Source organism: Alligator mississippiensis, chromosome 3 (assembly GCF_030867095.1).
Source record: "Alligator mississippiensis isolate rAllMis1 chromosome 3, rAllMis1, whole genome shotgun sequence".
NCBI classification, from domain to species: Eukaryota; Metazoa; Chordata; order Crocodylia; family Alligatoridae; genus Alligator; species Alligator mississippiensis.
This window is the reverse complement of record NC_081826.1, coordinates 290,798,078-290,815,110: the sequence shown is the minus strand read 5'-3', so window position 1 is coordinate 290,815,110 and position 17,033 is coordinate 290,798,078. Positions and strand designations below refer to the sequence as shown.

Below are 17,033 nucleotides of genomic sequence, written 5' to 3'. Positions count from 1 at the left end.
TCTCCCACCGAGGGCCCTCTTGATGAAAGCTGCCTGTCTGGGATCGAACACTGTGGACCACAGAAAAAAAAGTTTAGGATAGATCAGGTGCAAGTGTTTCACACATGATTGGGTTTTCAAACTTAGGCAGCTACATTTGGAAGTCTAACACTTATCAGACATCCTGTGTGGTTCTCTCAGTGGGCCCGAGACTGTAGCTGTTGCTCCGGCAAAACTTCCTTGGACCAGAGTGAGAAGAACAAAATCTCTATGGGCGCATCTACATGTGTGCTTTAATGTGTATTAGCTTATTGTAATATGCATTACAGTGTCACTAAAAACCTGTGCTTTGTAGCTAACATGCACAACAATAGGCTAATGTGCATTGTGTCACTTAAAAACTATGCTCGTTAGTTAATGCACATTAAGACAGACTAATGCGCATTCTTCTAATACCTCACAATGAAGGTACTAGATTTAATGTGCCTTAACTAAAGCGTGTTAATGCACATGTAGACGTGCCCTATAGGAGCAAAAAATTGGCTCTTATTTATACCAATGTACGCCCACTGACTGAACTGAAAACACACGTAGGTGCCTTACAATCATGCTCAGAAATACTGCCATCTTGGCTCTAGTCACTAGGCTATAATGTGAAAAAGTTACATCACCGCTAGTTTCCAATGAAAGCGATTGTGAGCGCTATACTCAATGCTGTCCGCATGTGCTGGCTGTGTGCCCGGCAAACCTGCCTAATCAGACCTCTCAGGGGATTTTGGTGGAGTGCTGCCTACCCAGTAAATCCCAGATGGCCTTAAGCAGGGCTTGAGCACCTAAGTCTTCGTCTCAGCCAAGATGGCAGCTCTTCTCATCATGCTGAGAGTTAGGTGTCCAAGTACATTTTCATCAAAACTTAAGTGCCGTGGCCTGTCAAGTACATAAGCAATAGTTAGGGACTTTGTGGATCACTCACTTGGACTTGGGCACTTGGGTTATTTATACATGTGCTCTGGGAGGTGTGGGGGGCGCTTCAATTAAAGTGGCTCTAACAACTGCTCTAATTAAAGTGCCCAGAGCATCACATGTATCAGCGTCCCTGTGCTGAAAAATGGCAGCGAAGGCACTTTAACTAAAACTCATCAAACAAGCTTTAGTTAAAGTGCCCCCGCCACCATATTTCAATGTGTGGAATTTTTCAGAGCGTGGTAATTACCGCGCTCCAGCCGACTCAATTAATTGAGTCTGCTCTGACGTGTTGTACAGCACATTGGAGCAGCCTCACTGCATATGTATAGGTGCCCTTAAACTCTGTCTCAAATACACTGTCAGATCAGGCCCTTAGTCTTTTTGTGTCTTATCTGACCACCTCTCTAGGACTGTTCTGTCTCACAGGGTGTTTGCTCGGATACTACAACAATGAAGATCATGTCAGTGTCTAAAATGCATGGACAGATTACAGTCTATGAACATCTGATGAGGAGGAACAGCAAGGGGGCAGAGGAACTACAGAACGACTCGAGGAAGTATATGGATGAGTGATAATATGACATTTAAAATTAAACCTAGGAGAATTTGATCTGAACATCAGAAAAAATGCCCCGAGAGTGAAGTTTCTTGCAATGTGGAGCAGCCTCTCCTAGGGAAGTAACTAGAACTCCATTATTCCAAGTCACTGGGAATTGAACCAGATGAGACCAAAGGCCTGGGGGATACACTGTAAGAAACAATCCCGCACTACCACAGAAAATGGATGAGATGACCATGTAGTTTTGCTTCAACTCTAATTTCTCCGATTTTAAGTTGGCATTTGCAAAATCCTAATCTGTTCCAGCAAGGAAGAGCAGCTAACAAACATGAGACACTTTTGCAATTCCTGCAAAGATGTCTCTCTTGTTTCTGATATGCTTATAAAGAGGGAGCAAAATACTATTATTGGGTGGACATGCATTTCCTGTGGATAGGTTCTTCACACAGGCAGACATTATGTCTGGAGGCCATGGGTGCTACAGCAATATGCAGATAATAAAACAGTGCAAGGAATAGAGACTCAGGACTATTATAATCATCTTCATCATCATCATCATCATTATTGTTGCTGTTGTTGTTATTCACCATCCTGAGCCAAAACATCAGGCGGTATGGCCCCAAAGAAACAATCATCATCACGCAGTTAAAAGAGCTTGCAAATACGGACAGTTCTTGTTAAACATTTTTCATTTATAGCAGCTGAGTATGTGATCCAAAAAGCATTTTAAAAAAAAGGGAGAAACACAGGACATTGTGGGACTGCTGCATGTGGCAGCGGCTAGGCTACTCCTTTAGTGTTCACAATGTGCTCAGTGCTGTGTAGACATGCAGGATGTGGGTCTTGCCCTGAGGGCCCGACAGACTAAACTGTGGGAAATAACTCTAGAGGCAGCATTTCCTAGAGGCAGTGATAGGTTTGCCTTGCAGGGGCAGGTATTGGTTTACTGTTAAGGGGGAGATGAATCCTTTCCTCTGTTTTTAATCCCTCTGATTGTGGAGGTGCTGAACAATCCGGTTGGAAACAAGGGCTCCTACTTATTCACAGGTGATGGACAGAAAAGGCAGCACCAACACTGCAAGGACAAGGGCAAGACAGCCCAGAACTACTCCAACAGCATGCCTCCATCCTGGCCAGGCCTGGGGAGGTCAGCGTCCAAGACCCGTTCTGTCTTCGGTTGAATTTTTCCAGGTCACACAGTGAGTCAGGACGGCTTTCTATTTCCAGGCTCTTTCTTTCAATGTCGTCCATCCAGTTTAATAGATGAATGAAATCTATTTTCCTTGTATAACTCATTTTTGGTACCTTCGATTCCAAGCCATTTTAACTTCTTTTTAATAAGATCCTGGGATATTTATCTTTCTGGCCCTTAATGGGACAACTCCATTACAAGATCTCAACAAGGAGTGAAGCCCAGACTTGCAGGTTTTTGGACCCTGACTCAAAGGAGCAGCTCCTTCTGCGGATAGCAGCGCTTTTTCCTCTCGGTGGAAGAGGGTACGACATTTAGCCTGTGTTCCACCTGCTTGGTTTATAAACGCTCAGTTTCTCATCCTAGCTATATATGGTAGGGTTTTTTTGGTAAATCTAAATCTGCAAATGGGTTTTACGGTCAGCTGCATTTGTTGTTTATCGCACACTAGTTGTTTTTCTATTTTAACCTAGAGTAACATTGACCACTGCTTTGTGGTACATTAAAACCACCTATTTTTCAAGCTGATGTATGTGTTTGCCACTTCCTTGGTCAGCAGCACGCATTCTTTTCTTTCATTTGAATTGTATTTCATGTGGTTTAATTGCAGCGTTTATTTACATGGCAATGATGGGGCATTAATTTTACTTTGAACAAAAGGATAAATGAGTGACCTGAATGGCAAGAATCCAAGATGCCCTTTTTATGAGACCGTGCGTATCATTTGCATAGCTCCCAACATTTATTTTATGATGACCTGGCTCCTAAACCCAAGCAGTCACTGAATTTATACTGAATATTGGGTTACTCTTCTTTCATAAATATTCCACATAACCTCTGGCTTTTATTTTCCCCTTAATTTACAATGTCCAAATGTATTTGTAGTTGGCCTATAGATGGAGTTGTACTTGAAGGTCTGCCTTGGCTTTTAGCTTTCTCAAATTCTTCCCATCTTTAAGGGGGAAAGCTACAATTGATCTTTATGAGCATGAATATAGTGTTTGGGCTCCTCCCCCCTACTTCAATTAAAGTACAAAGTGCCACAACATTTTTTCTCCTTTATTTAACCTCAGGAGTATCACGTACAATGAGTCTTGCCCTTGCTGGAATGACACCGAACTGCTGAAGTTTGAGGGTCTGAATCTTGGGCACCAAAAGCAGTTTGCCCAAGGGGCTGTCAGTGCTTTCCATCAGGTAAGAGGTAACAGAAGCCAGATGTGTTTTAAACAGTCTGACAACTGGATGGGGAAAGGTTTTTGGTTTTAATTTCCAGCCTGTTGTGCAGTCAAAAGCCCAATGATTCTCTGTCTATACAGACCGAGGGTAAAAGGAGACTACAGATGACCTGGTGTCAAATTTAAAAAAACCAAACAGAAACAGCCTTTTAAAAATAGCAAAATCCCAACCCAGCTTGAAGGCCACCTCCTGACATCATGAAGGAGCAGGTAAGAGAACGAGTCATTCTATTTTTTTTCCTATAGAGGCCACATTGCATCCTGGATCTGTCATTCCTCAGAGCACACATGGCCACGGCCGACTGCCTGCTCAGAGAGCTGCTCGACCATCATGTCTCCGCCACACAATAGACTGCACGTGGGAGGAGCAGCGCTGCGGTGTTGAGCACTGCATTGTGCAGCACTGTCAGCAGCAGCTTGGTCCTTCTAGCTTTATTGAATCATATGCATGACAAATCCATCGGGCACATTGTAACGCTGGCGTCATCCCTGGCCGGGTTGTTCCTTGCAATTATTTTCCAATGCTGGTTTGAAAGGCAGTGAGTCTGTCCCCATGCCCTACAGGAGACAATTCCACGTGCTAACAGTCTCATCAAGTTCCTCACCATCTTTCATTGGCACGGCATGCTCCATCACTTCTTCCTGGCCCAAATTATCATCAAGAGTCAAAGAACAGAGTCCACCTCCCCAGGGAAAGCGCAGAGATGACCATAGTGCTCTTACATGTATAGTAGACTGGCCCCTACCAGCATCATTTAGAGTGACCTCCAGGTTGCTCCAAGTCACACTGGCTGCAAAGGTTTCCAAAGGACTGATACCAAAGATGGGCAAAGAAGGAACCCTTAATCACATCTCCCAAAACCTTCTCAGCCTGAATATCTATGGCATAAGTCCACCTACAATGACATGTGGTTTGTTATGCTGACTTTTGGATCACAATACACTGGTGGGACAGGCTGGAGCCCAGTGCTCACATCCTAACCCTGGATGCCCTGTGTTTTCAACAGGTAGGGAGAGAATTGCAAACAGTATTTGAGATTGTCTTTTTAAATACTATATAAGAGTAATACTATATAAAATCCAGATTCAAATTTACACCTAAATGTCCTGCCTCTGCAGGCCCTGAAAGCAAATGGTAGAAATCTCAGTGATGTCTTCAGAATGGCCAAGCCCAGCGCTCCGGGATCACAAACACTCATAAACATGATTCACCTATCATGTTATAAGCTCACAATAAAAGACAGTGACATTTTGGAAGAAACAATGAAAATACAGAAACATGTCTTACTGAATACTGGGAAAGAAGCGTTTCCTTTCAACACCTGGAATTCCTGTTCTAATCTCCTCCGTAAGTCTATTTGCTCAAACAAAACCTTCTGGAGTTCTTCTAATAAAGAGAAAAGAAGAGCAGTTCTGCTACACTGTATAAATAATTCTTGAAAGAACTATTATGTGGGGCAATTCATTACTATAAGACAAAATATTTTAGCAGTTAAAAAAAAAAAAGTGTTGCATAGACCTAGAATAGATTTTATGCAGAAATCCATGAATATAAATCAATGTAATATATTATTTTAAAGTATTATATTACAGTGTCATGTATTGATTGATATATATGCATTAATCTCAATTATATCCACCCAAAGGTCCATATATTATTCATATGTTACTTGTCAAGCTTAAAATATGGTGCAGAACAAAAATGCCCCCTATTATCCTTATATTCTATTAAAACAAAGAGCAGGTTTATACGATCAAAGCTAATTTTTTTTACCTTTCCCCATGTTTTCTACATCCTTCTTCAGTGAATGAGGTGAATTGGTTTCTTGCGTGTGTTCGCCTTAATAAAGAAAGGAAAAAAAAGTTGTTGATTTGCAAATGTTGCATTTTATCGGATGTTGCTTTTACTCTGCATCTTCTCCGATGGTCTGGAAAAAAGGTTTCACCACAGCATTTAGAGCTCCCTCTTTGTAATCTTTAAGCAGGACAAACTCCCACTGATGTCCAGGGGCATTTTCCTTGTACAAAGATAGTACAATTTGGCCCACAGCATCATCACTGGATTTCTGAAGCTGTATCTTCTCCTTGGACCTTAAGCATCATCTTGCTTTCTGCACAGATGTTCTAGGCTTCAGAAATGCTCTCCAGGACACGTCATTGCTTAGAGAAACTTTTTAATAAGTAAAATGTATTGCTGTGTTGTCCAGTGTATTGTAGTTCCTAAGGGAGCAGTACATGCTGCTTTGAATAGGTTTTCTGAAGAGCCTGGGTGAGCAGAGGCACAAGGGTTGACGTGTGATATCTCTACTCTCCCTTACCCAGAGGTGGGGTATGGTGGTTATGCAGGGCATGGGACTACTGTTACTGATTTACAGGCATATTTCTCTCTCCTGCCCTGCACCCCAAAAGCTATGTCTAATAACTGATGTTTTTCCTCCAATACATATAAAAAACACAATTTTCCCACTTTTAACACCTTAAAAATGCCTCTCACAAACACCTTAAAAACAACTTAATCGATCTAGGGCCCATGCAAGAGGTGGTTACTAAAATTACTTTCCGTTTTTGAACTGGAGCCCAGGCCACTCTGCATAGCTACGTTGGTCTCCGCAGTTTTCCACACCATCATATTTAAAAGTGTTGTCCTCTTCTTCAAGGCCCTGCAAAATCCTGATCCTTTCGCAACTAAACATCTTCAGCTTTAGGTCATCAGCCTTGCTCTGCTGCTAAGGCCAGCCTCAGGGCCGCTGTCTGTCCCCTCCTAAATATCTCCCTGCCTCCTTTCATTGCGTGGAGCTGGAGCAGAGTGCCCTCCGAGCTGCAGACTGCCGAGCCATTACCTATTCTTCGTTCCTGTTCTCCTGAAAGCCTCACTAAATCCAGGGGTGCCCACAAGAAGCGCACACATAAAAAAACCCCAAAACAAATAAATCAGCCTTTTCCCACCCCCAAACCTCCCCCCATGTCCTTCCTGGGATTTATTCGTCTCATCAGAGAGGCATGCCCTGCGCCATCTCAATGGATGGAGCCCCTTCTTGCTTCTTTTGGCTGGACTTCCAGATTAAACCTGTCATCAAAATCCCTTTCGAAGCTCTCTTTTTGCTTGCTGTGGCATTACAGTCCAAATCCACTCCCATAAAATGGTGCTGATACATTTGAGCAGGCAAGGTCTAAGTGAAGCTTGTGGGGTGGTGGGCTCCGAGGGAGATTTTCTACTGGGAATTTGTCAACAGGCAGGTATAAGCATCAATCCCTTCATTTTATTGTATAATAAAAAGCTTTTGTTTTTCAGAGAGATTAATGAGGATTTAGGATACTTCCATTTCAATTAATTCTTTTAACAAAATGAATATGAGACTATAACAGGTAAATACTATTTCTGGATTTTGCTAGTAGGGTGTTAAATTAGCACTAGGTTTGCTAATTGCTGGACTTGTACACTCTTCATGGAAGGATCTGTATCCTCCTTCATGATTTGAAGGGACTTGGTCATTTTGAGGGCTCCCACAAATCTAAATTACTTAGAATACTCTTATATCAATGAAATGACTCTGCTTTCTTCACTGTTGATCTCCTAGGAGCATACTTCTCATTATGTTGCGTAGAAGTATTATTTGACATTGTAGAAAATATGGAGCCTGGTATTTAAGACTGCTGAGTGAAGAGCTGGGCTTAACTTCAGTCACAGTCCCAAACCCTCTGCTTCTGAAGTATTGTGGGCCTTATCCAGTTAAGTCTCACAATATTTGGGTGGGCTTGGAGCAGCTCATAACCCTGTGCTCATACAATTAAGCAATGAGCAAACGTTTGAAAAGCATCTAAGGACATGTGCAGATATTCCTGGGACTCGATCTATGATCTGACTTTATTATCTGATCTTACTTTAACCTGTGCAATCGTAGATTGGGTCCCATTTGTGCTGACGTTTGCCAGTTCTGGGAACTGCACTGGGAACGTGATCTAAGTCATTTGGGGTGGGGGGAAGAGCAGAAGGGATCAGGGGGGCTAGTGGGTCCATAGGAAAGGTTGGTTGGGTTGTGGGGGGCTAGTGGGTCTGCAAGGGGGACAGTAAAAATAGCCCGGTGGGGGTGGGGGTTGGAAAAGCACAGCTCCAGGGCTGGGGTGAGTAGCTAGGCTTTCCCAGCCCCAGAGCTGCTCTCCAGACATGTACACATTGGGTAGATCCGGCCCCAAGTTAGATTGCACCCCCCTAAGTTAGATTGGCCATGCCATGTTTTGCCCAATCTAACCCCTCCAAACATATGTACAGTTTGGCATTTCAGTAGACCTAACCCTAGTTAGGTCAATCTAAGAGTAACATCTGCGCGTACCCTAAGTGATTGAAGGTCCTGACTTCTTTACAGATTTCAGCACTCGGGAACAGATTTTCAGAGCTCTTTGCATCATTAGGTGCTTAGATGAGCACCTTGTGCTATTTTCAGGGACCTAGGCACTTAATAGGATTTTCGAAAGTGCTTATGGGTCAGTGATTCTCAACCAGGGATGCCACAGCAACCCGGGGCACCTTGGTATCCTTTCAAGGGTGCCGCAGGGTGCCATGCAGTGTTAGCACAGTTAGGCATGCAAACACGATTCACATGATAAACCCAGAGATTTCAAATAGGAATCCATCATTTTAAATCCATTCTGACCTGTTGTGGTCTTTATGAGTTTGTTACAACAGAAGAATTGCTCTAATATTTTTCTGTAGTCAAAAAATGAGTGAGAATGAAGAGCTGGCATTTTCTGAGGAGTGCCATGAGTCAAACAAGGAGTGCTTTCAGTCTAAACAGGTTGATAACAACTGATCTAAGTGCCCTTTGGCATCTTTAGGGGCCTAAGTAGCTTTAAAAATCTAGTCCCTAGATGCCTCTCTGAAAGTCAATGCAACTTAAGATTCCTAAATTCCTGCACTTGTCAAGGGCAATTTAAATGTGTGGTGTCCTACAAATATATATATTTAATTCATATAAATGTGAAGTAACAAGGAAAGCAGAATAATTAATTCTGAAGACATAAATTGAGTCATAATAATGGAGACCAACGAGACAGGCAGAGAGGTGCCTGTGTTTCTAACAATATGTGCTAGAAGATTTGACCAGTCCTTACTGACTATTATTCTATATGCTCTTAAACTATTTTAATATTTGATTTTATGTCTGTACATAGCAGTTGATATTTTCATAACAAAGGGCAGGATTTTCAAAAGCACCAAAGTCACCTAGAAGCAGAAATCCCTTGAGATGACCTGCATCGAAGTGACCGAGAACTATGCACCCCAATGAAATCAGCTTCAGCTCAGTGAGACTTTCACTAAGGTGCATTTGAAAAATCCCACTTCTCGGCCCCTAAATTTGGATTTAAAGCTCTGATTTTAATTTTGTAATTACGAAATTCCAGACTGCGATCATCGCTGTGGCATGTGAGGCTCCAATACTGCGGTGGATCTGCTCTCAGAGATCCAGCTGCAGGAGCACAGGCATTTATTATGTGATGTGGGACTCCTGATGTTTGCCTACTTCGAATCTATTTGAAAATGCCATACAGTTATCATAACTTGTGGGAATCTGCGCTTTTAAAATATTACACTTATGCAGATTAGTACGAGTTTAAACAATTAAAATGTGAGACTCATTTTAAGCATTCTTTTTAATTCCATGTGAAGACAATTAGTAGTTTAAAATTACATTCAGAAGACTAGTTACACAGATAGATAAGAGCTTAGATGATACCGAGATGTTAGCATCTTCCTCTTGAGGCCTGGACTGAAATCTGGCTTACATCATATTGTAAATGAAAGCTGTTTGAGGGGCTGAGCTTTGACTATAACAGATATCTGTCCACATCATAAAAGATGTTGGATCATTAGCAGTCTCCAAATACAAGTTTGATCGGCTGAACTTAGAACCTAATGGGCTTTAGTCCACCTGGTAAAAGATGTGGGATAATTAGCAATCTCTGCTTAAGAGGTATCCAGAACTGAAGGGAGCATACTGCAGAGCAGGTGATTGACAGATCTCCACAGAGATGTTTGCAAAGCACCTCTCGCATTCAGCCAGCCCTAGGTGATGTTTTCATGTTGAGCAGAACAGTATTTCAACCTGAAAAAATCTCGCGCAGCAATGTTCGGATGCACCAATAAAACCAGTGCAAAAACCAATGCAAAGGATGGCCACCCAAGTTCTGTCACTCTTAAAATGCACAGAGTCTAATCCGGAACGTCTACCGTACAGGAAACGTAGAAAAGCACAGTCAATCGGACAGGAGCAGCTACAGCATCCTCGGAGGCAGGTGAGGATGGAACTAGACTCTCCCCTCCAAGTTCCTGACCAGGACAACAACAAGACTAATCTCAGAAACTCCACTTGGCGATAGCTTTATACACATCTATGACACCGGATGCTAAGCCCAGGGCACGGTGAAATAGGAATTTGGGAGTTTAGCCTAACCTGCACAAATGCAGCACACAGACACGATCGATAAAACTCCTGTAAGAGTTGCCCTTAAACGAATAAATCAACAGTACGTTTTTGCACATCTACAATAGTAGACTACTGCGGAATCCAAGATATGACAACTTTTTGATGATTATCCAAGAAATGACAACTTTCTGGTGATTACTGCTGTAATTTATTATGTGTATGAGCACTCCTCTAATGCAAAGGTCCCAAGTGAGACGGGGGGCTCCATTATGCTATACACAATGACAGTCGCTGCTGCGAAGAGCTTAACGTCCCAATAGACAACACAATGAAAGGATGGGAGAAGCATTATCCTCATTTTACAGATGGGGGACAGAGGCAAGGGAAGTTGAAGCGAATTGCCTAAGATCACGCCGCAGGTTGGGAACAAAGGTAGTTACCGAATCTAGATACAGCTGAAGTCTTGACCAGTTCCTTAACCTCATGTCAATTATTTCTCTGGCTTACGCGTTACTAATGAGTCTTGGATGGAGCTTAATGTAAAAAGCCTGCTGGACTAATGCTCTCAACTGAGCAAAATTCTTAGGGAGACAGACACATTACGCACGTTACAGAGTGCCAACTGCAATTTGACCCATACAATATTGACTTCTTAAGAGTATGCCTATCATCTTACTTGGTTTTTTCCACAGTCAGCCTTTGTCTCTTTTGGGCATTTTTAATAAGAATCATGTTAAACCAGATTCCCCATTTTTGTGCACGTGGGCTAGAATTCATCAATATTTTAACCAAGGTAAACATTAAAAACCCTTTCTAGGAATGGAAAATAATACTGCATGTCTCATTATTGGACTAGATTCAAATCTCAAATTATTCCCAGAAGCAATTCTAAGTAACTCCGCTGAGGTCCACAGAATTTCACTAGTTTTACATTGATGTAATTAATGACAAGCTGTTTTTTCCAATGAAAGGTTTTGTTTATATGGAAACTCTGAACGTATCTTGATAAGGGATGTGTGTAGATCAAATTCTACTTCCAGTTAGATCATTGTCAATCTGAAGTAACTCTGGGGAAGTCAAAGGCAGATTGGTGGTACTTTTTGCAATAAATTCAAAATAAATCAAACCATTTTAGATGATAGATTTGAGTATATTTCTAGGAGCATTCACATTACTTCCTACAGCTTTCTTTTAAAAGATACAAATCTCACAGCTAAAGAATAATCAGGATTAACATATAATGACACCTGACATTAAAAGTGTTATTGTTCTGATGATAAATCTACCCATTTTCCTTCAAGAGAACCATAAAAACTGTATGCATCTTATAAGCAGAATTGACCTATAATTGGGTTCCCTGACAGTCTTGAACTGTGCATTTTTGTGCGTATGAAATAAAAAAATTTGAAGTCAGAATTTTTTCAACATAATTTTATCTTAATATTTTTATATATTTAATGCTTTGGGTTATTTCCTTGAGTATTTGATTCTCCTGTAAGATTTTATCAAGGCAATGGAGTTAAAGGTCTTTCCCTGCAGTTATGAACATGTTTAGGGGAAAAATATTTTTTTTCCTAAACTTGAAACTGAAAATGAAGAATCAAGGCCGGCTTACGATCATAGCAATATGGAATCCTCTACAAAGGCATAACTTTTCACCCTGGATTTCTATGAACTATTAGTGTTTTGAGACAGAAATTTGGGGAAGACATTTTTTACAAAACACAAGGATTGCCAGATTGTACTCCCACTGCAATTAGTGCCAGTTCTGCTGTTGATTACAAAAGAAGCAGAACTGAACTCTAACATTTGAGAAGATACCAGTTTGTTACCAACACTTCAATCAATCAATCAATCAATCAATCCTACAAACACTTATGCACATGAGTAAGGCTGTTAATATGGATGGTTTTGCTTGAGCAATGTAAGGTTATTCATAGGTTTGAGTGTTTGGAGGACACAATCCTCAAAAAAAGCATGAAAGACTATTTGTAGGACGTGAGGATGCACAGCAGAAGATAAATCACTACAATACACAAGGTGCCAACCCATTTAAAAAAACCTTCACTATCACTGTGCAGTTGGGAATATGCTATCATGATAAGCTAATGTGAAAGCAGAATTGGGGAGGGTCTTACTTGTGTTCAGAAGATTTCCTGCAAAACACTTATCCTTTACTTCCAGAAGTCAGTGCGCACTTACATCCAATATGCCTTAAAATCAGACATGAAACATATTCAAGGTCTACAATTTTGGCACTTGTACTACTTCTGCATTCAATATAAAAATCTCATTTATGTCTATATAGTTGTATAGATGCAGTTCCAGTACTGCCTGCATTTCCCTTTTAAAATTAGTTTATATAATAGGATTGTGAACCTTTTCAAACCACGTGAAATATTAAAACTGTATTTGTTCAGAGAAATTGTTTTAGCAAAAAAATAAAAATCAATAGATTTAAAAATACTTATCAAGCTAAGAGAAAAATAAATTGAACAATCAATGTCAACTAAGATTTTGTTAGACGTCAAAAGAATTGCTGGAATCATTTTTACATGCATTAAATAAGAGTATGAATAGTTTAAAAAAAGAGAAGGAACACAGCAGAGCTGAGGGGAGACCATGAACACATATATTGTTGCAAAATTTGCAACAATTATTATTCTTATTTTAATCAGTCCATCTTATTTGTCCCCCCTCTTTCCAAAAGTTAAGCTGCTTCTTTAATCGCAATTTTGATGGGAAACCTAAAAACAGACCAGAGATACAGCTGGTAAAGACAGTCCCACAAGCTTCTGGGTCTCCACCCTATTCCAAAGCAGGTAAATCCCCCTCTCGAAGGGCTGCTCGGCTAGATATCTTGTGATCTCCTGGATTCAGAAGAAGGATCACAGCTGGGCGGCAGTCAGATGAGTTGGAAGGAAAAAAGCTTGGTTCTCCGACTTCCCAGCACAGAAGCACTGTGGCAGTAGGGACATTTCTCTCCCAGTTACTAGGCTCAGCTTTAAAGATTCTGCGATCTAAGGCTGCTGCTCTTGCTGTGACAAAAAATATCTAAATCAGGGAGCAGAAAGGAGTACGCAGCATAAAAGAGGAGCTCTTCCAGCATCCGTGGCCTTCCCCTCCTGCCTCCCCCAAAGAACAGAAAGACCTTTGGGTAACGTCCCATGCTGCGCCATCATGAAAAGCAGGGTCTGGGATTCAGGGAGGGAGACCAGTTAAAGGAAACCACCTGCAAAAGCAGCTTTTTAAAGATAATTGGGCATATGACCCTTTTTTTTTTGTGCTGCTGCTTGCCGTAAAAAGAGAGCCGCAACTGTGTTTTCATTTTAAATGATTTTTAAAAAAGGTTTTGCCCTGTACTTGCTTTCCCCATTTAAAAAATGCATTGGGTTGTCAAGTCTGGCCTGCACTGTTGTTTCTAGAGTGTTTCCCAGAGGCCTCATCAGGCCTCTGTGCTCTCACACCTTAATTGAAAGGGAGGAGGTGCTGAATATTTAACCAACTTCCTTTCTCCTCAGTGTTAATTAAGAGCTAAATAGGTGTTTAAAAAACAAACAAACAAACAAAAAAACCCAAAGATTTTTAATCAGTCTAAGGAAAAATCACTTCCCCCATTAATAGCTCAGGCAGCACTCTCCTGGGCCTTGTCTACCCACAAACTTGTGCACGAGGAATGCTTTAAAATTTATGTCGTCGGGCTGGTCCGACCTCCTGTCTAGATGCTCATATTTTGGTTGAAGACTGATGTATTTTTCTTTCATTGTGTAAAAGAAGATTTGACAACATTGAACCAGGTTTCTATTTAAACAGGAAAAAAAAAATAGCTGTATACAATCTTGCCCTGATTTAAATATGGCTTTATCTACACACGAAGTGATTAACTCCATTTGTAAACATTCACATTCAGGCTCAAAAACAGACAGCTGGTTTAATCCGGGACTGATTGTCCTGGATTTTGACTCATTGAAACGAATCAAGAGAGGCTGGGACAATCATTTACACATGACACTTGAGTGGAAATTACCTCGAATTAGCCTTGGTTGACCTGGTGGCCAAATGTCAATTTGGTTACTTTACAGGTTTTGAAAGTGGGACAATGAAGGTGTAAAATCCCAGGATAAAATTCTTTGTCCTGGGGTAAAACAGCCATTTGTTTTTAGCCACAGAGACGTAACACGGGGCAGCTGTGATGCAGAGGCAGTGGTGACTTCCAGCTGCCACCACTCAGACACACAAGTTGGTAGATGGGGCTGCTGCCCCGGCCATCCTGCCTTACTTACACTACTGTTCATTTACCAAGAAAAGAGCGCGTGTGTTGTTCAAATTAGTTCAGTAAATGAAAACAAAGACCCCGTTAATCTAGAACATGAGTGTGCACACATGAACTGAGTCAGGAACAGGCCTGAGTGTGAATATGCCTGAAATCAGGTTATAACAAATTGGTAATCCAACAGGCACTGCATTGTGTGTGGACGAGACCTTAGCTCTCATGATAACTAATAGCTGTCCCATCACCTGTTAGCAAAACCCTACATTTCTAACATTAAAAAAAAATCAGAAGCATGACAGCTACATTTCCGACTTCTTTCCCACATGATAAAGCAGCAAACTGGGAGCTTCTATAGCGCTTTCCATGGGAAGTGCTCAAAGAACTCTTTAAACGACCAAAGAGTTTTGTGCTACCCCTGAGAGCTGGGCTATACAAAAGGAAAAATAAGTACCAGAAAGCCAAGCAATTTGCCCACAGCCCCACGTCAAGCCTGCAGCAGACCCAGGAACAGAATCCAGTTTCCCTGAACTTTGAGTCCGACTCTTTACCACTAAATCCAATTTTCCTCTAATAAGGTTCTCACTGCCTCACCATGTCCAGGCAATTTATTTGTAAGCTTGATCAGCTGGAGTTACTTTCTCCATCCATGGCTGTGCAAGGGGATTGCTGCCTTAGGACCCTAGCAATTACTGCAGACTGCAGAAAGCCCTTGCCTTACACCTGCATGGAGCTTTCTATTCCCTTGTTTTAAGGACTTCAGTAACAAGTTGGCTCTTCTCAGTGTATAGTTCAGCCTGTAATGAAGTCAGACTCTCTGGCTTGCACAGATAAGTATGGATGTGAAGGCCATTGCTATTTTATACGGACATACACAACAGTCTGCAGTGATGGAGTCACCAGAATCTACTCCATACATAATTATGGATTTAAGAGACATAGATTTGAAGTGGAAGACTCGAAAGGCACCATTTGCTGTTAAACGAGCTATTAGTCTTTTTTCACCTGTGCAGTTCTTGAAGAAATCTTATACAAACAGACATTTGCTAAATGCACTCAAATATTTTCAAAAGGAGCAATGTCACATTTGGGGATAAATAACAAATACGCTTGTTAAGAGTCAGCAAAGCCTCTCTATTCTGGAAAGCGTGCAAGTACATTCCCAAATGCTCTCTTGAACTGGAACCTAAATACACACGAGTCGCAAAATCTCAAACATTGAAACATTAATTTGCCTTAAGACTGGAATAGATTTAAAGAGAGCCTGTTCTATCTCTGTGCAGATCAAGTCTACTTCATAGCCTTCATTTTGAAATTTAAAACAAAAGATGCTGATTAACCCCCTCTCCCCCCCAACAAAGACATTATTGTGTAGTGTGCAAAAAATGAAGGGCAGGGTTCCAGTATTTCCTTGCCCAGTGATTCAAAAATCATGGGACAAAACTGTGAGTGGCTTAATATTAGGAGGTTTTGTAGGGTTTTATATTTTAAATAATGAATTTGAATTTCTTTTTATTAGCTATGATCTCTCTAAAGTATATTTTGAGGCTTTCTTTTTCAAGCATAAGGGAAAGAAAATTAACTTTGTTCTCCAATCAAAGCTCATGTAATCCTGGGATTCCAGGAGCTGGGAGTTAAAAAAGCCCCACCAAACATTGACAGACTAGTACAAAATCATGAAGCTGAGTACCACCAAGGTCTTCTGTAACAGCCCGAGGAGATAACGCTAGGTGAATCACATCTAAGGCTTCGATTCTACCCAACTATTCTGTGAATGGCAATCAGGGCCTACACCTGAATCCTCCTCTTTTCTCTCCCCATGTGAGTGCCTAGATTTCCTTTGATTTTGGTCACCAGTTTACATGAAAATGTTAGTGTTATTTAAATGGAAGGCATAACCTGGCAGCCCCTGGCCTGGGGTCTACTTCATCAAGTAAAGACTAGAGAACGGGGACCATTGAGTCACTTTCTCTTGACTTCGGTGAGTTACTTTTGATTTATCACAGTGTAAATTAGAGCAGAATTTGACCCACTGATTGCAATTTCATTTTTTTTCTAAAATGACTGCCATGTCATTAATTAAAACATCATCACGAGGCAATTTTGATAGGACTGGAGAGTCAGAAAAAGTCTTTATCATTTTATGAATGCCCAATTTGCTACTCGTACTTGCTACTTTGCCAAATCAAGATTTGGACCTGATTCAGATCCCTCCCTGGGGAAGGGAATTTTTTCCCAAGCATTTGCAGTACCTGCAAAGAAACGTATTTAGTGCTAGGAATTTCAGCCTGTCTAGTCTTCAGCTCCAAATGGTAGAGGAGGGTCAGGGTGGAAAAGAACTGGACCAGTTACGTAAGTTAGGCACAGGTAGCTCTTGAAAGAGCCAGGGGAGCTGAATCATTTAGAGCTC

At 41.2% G+C, this 17,033-nt stretch overlaps 1 protein-coding gene across 1 annotated transcript in view; it reads right to left on the bottom strand.

The window, feature by feature from the left end:
* SKOR2 (SKI family transcriptional corepressor 2) overlaps window positions 1-17,033 on the bottom strand; it is a 37,439-nt gene that overhangs the window by 14,179 nt on the left and 6,227 nt on the right. The window contains exons 5-6 of the mRNA XM_059723554.1: window positions 5,706-5,771; window positions 5,220-5,318 (exon numbers count right to left, since the gene is read on the bottom strand). Coding sequence (XP_059579537.1) covers window positions 5,220-5,318; window positions 5,706-5,771 — 165 coding nt within the window. The remainder of the gene's footprint in view (window positions 1-5,219; window positions 5,319-5,705; window positions 5,772-17,033) is intronic.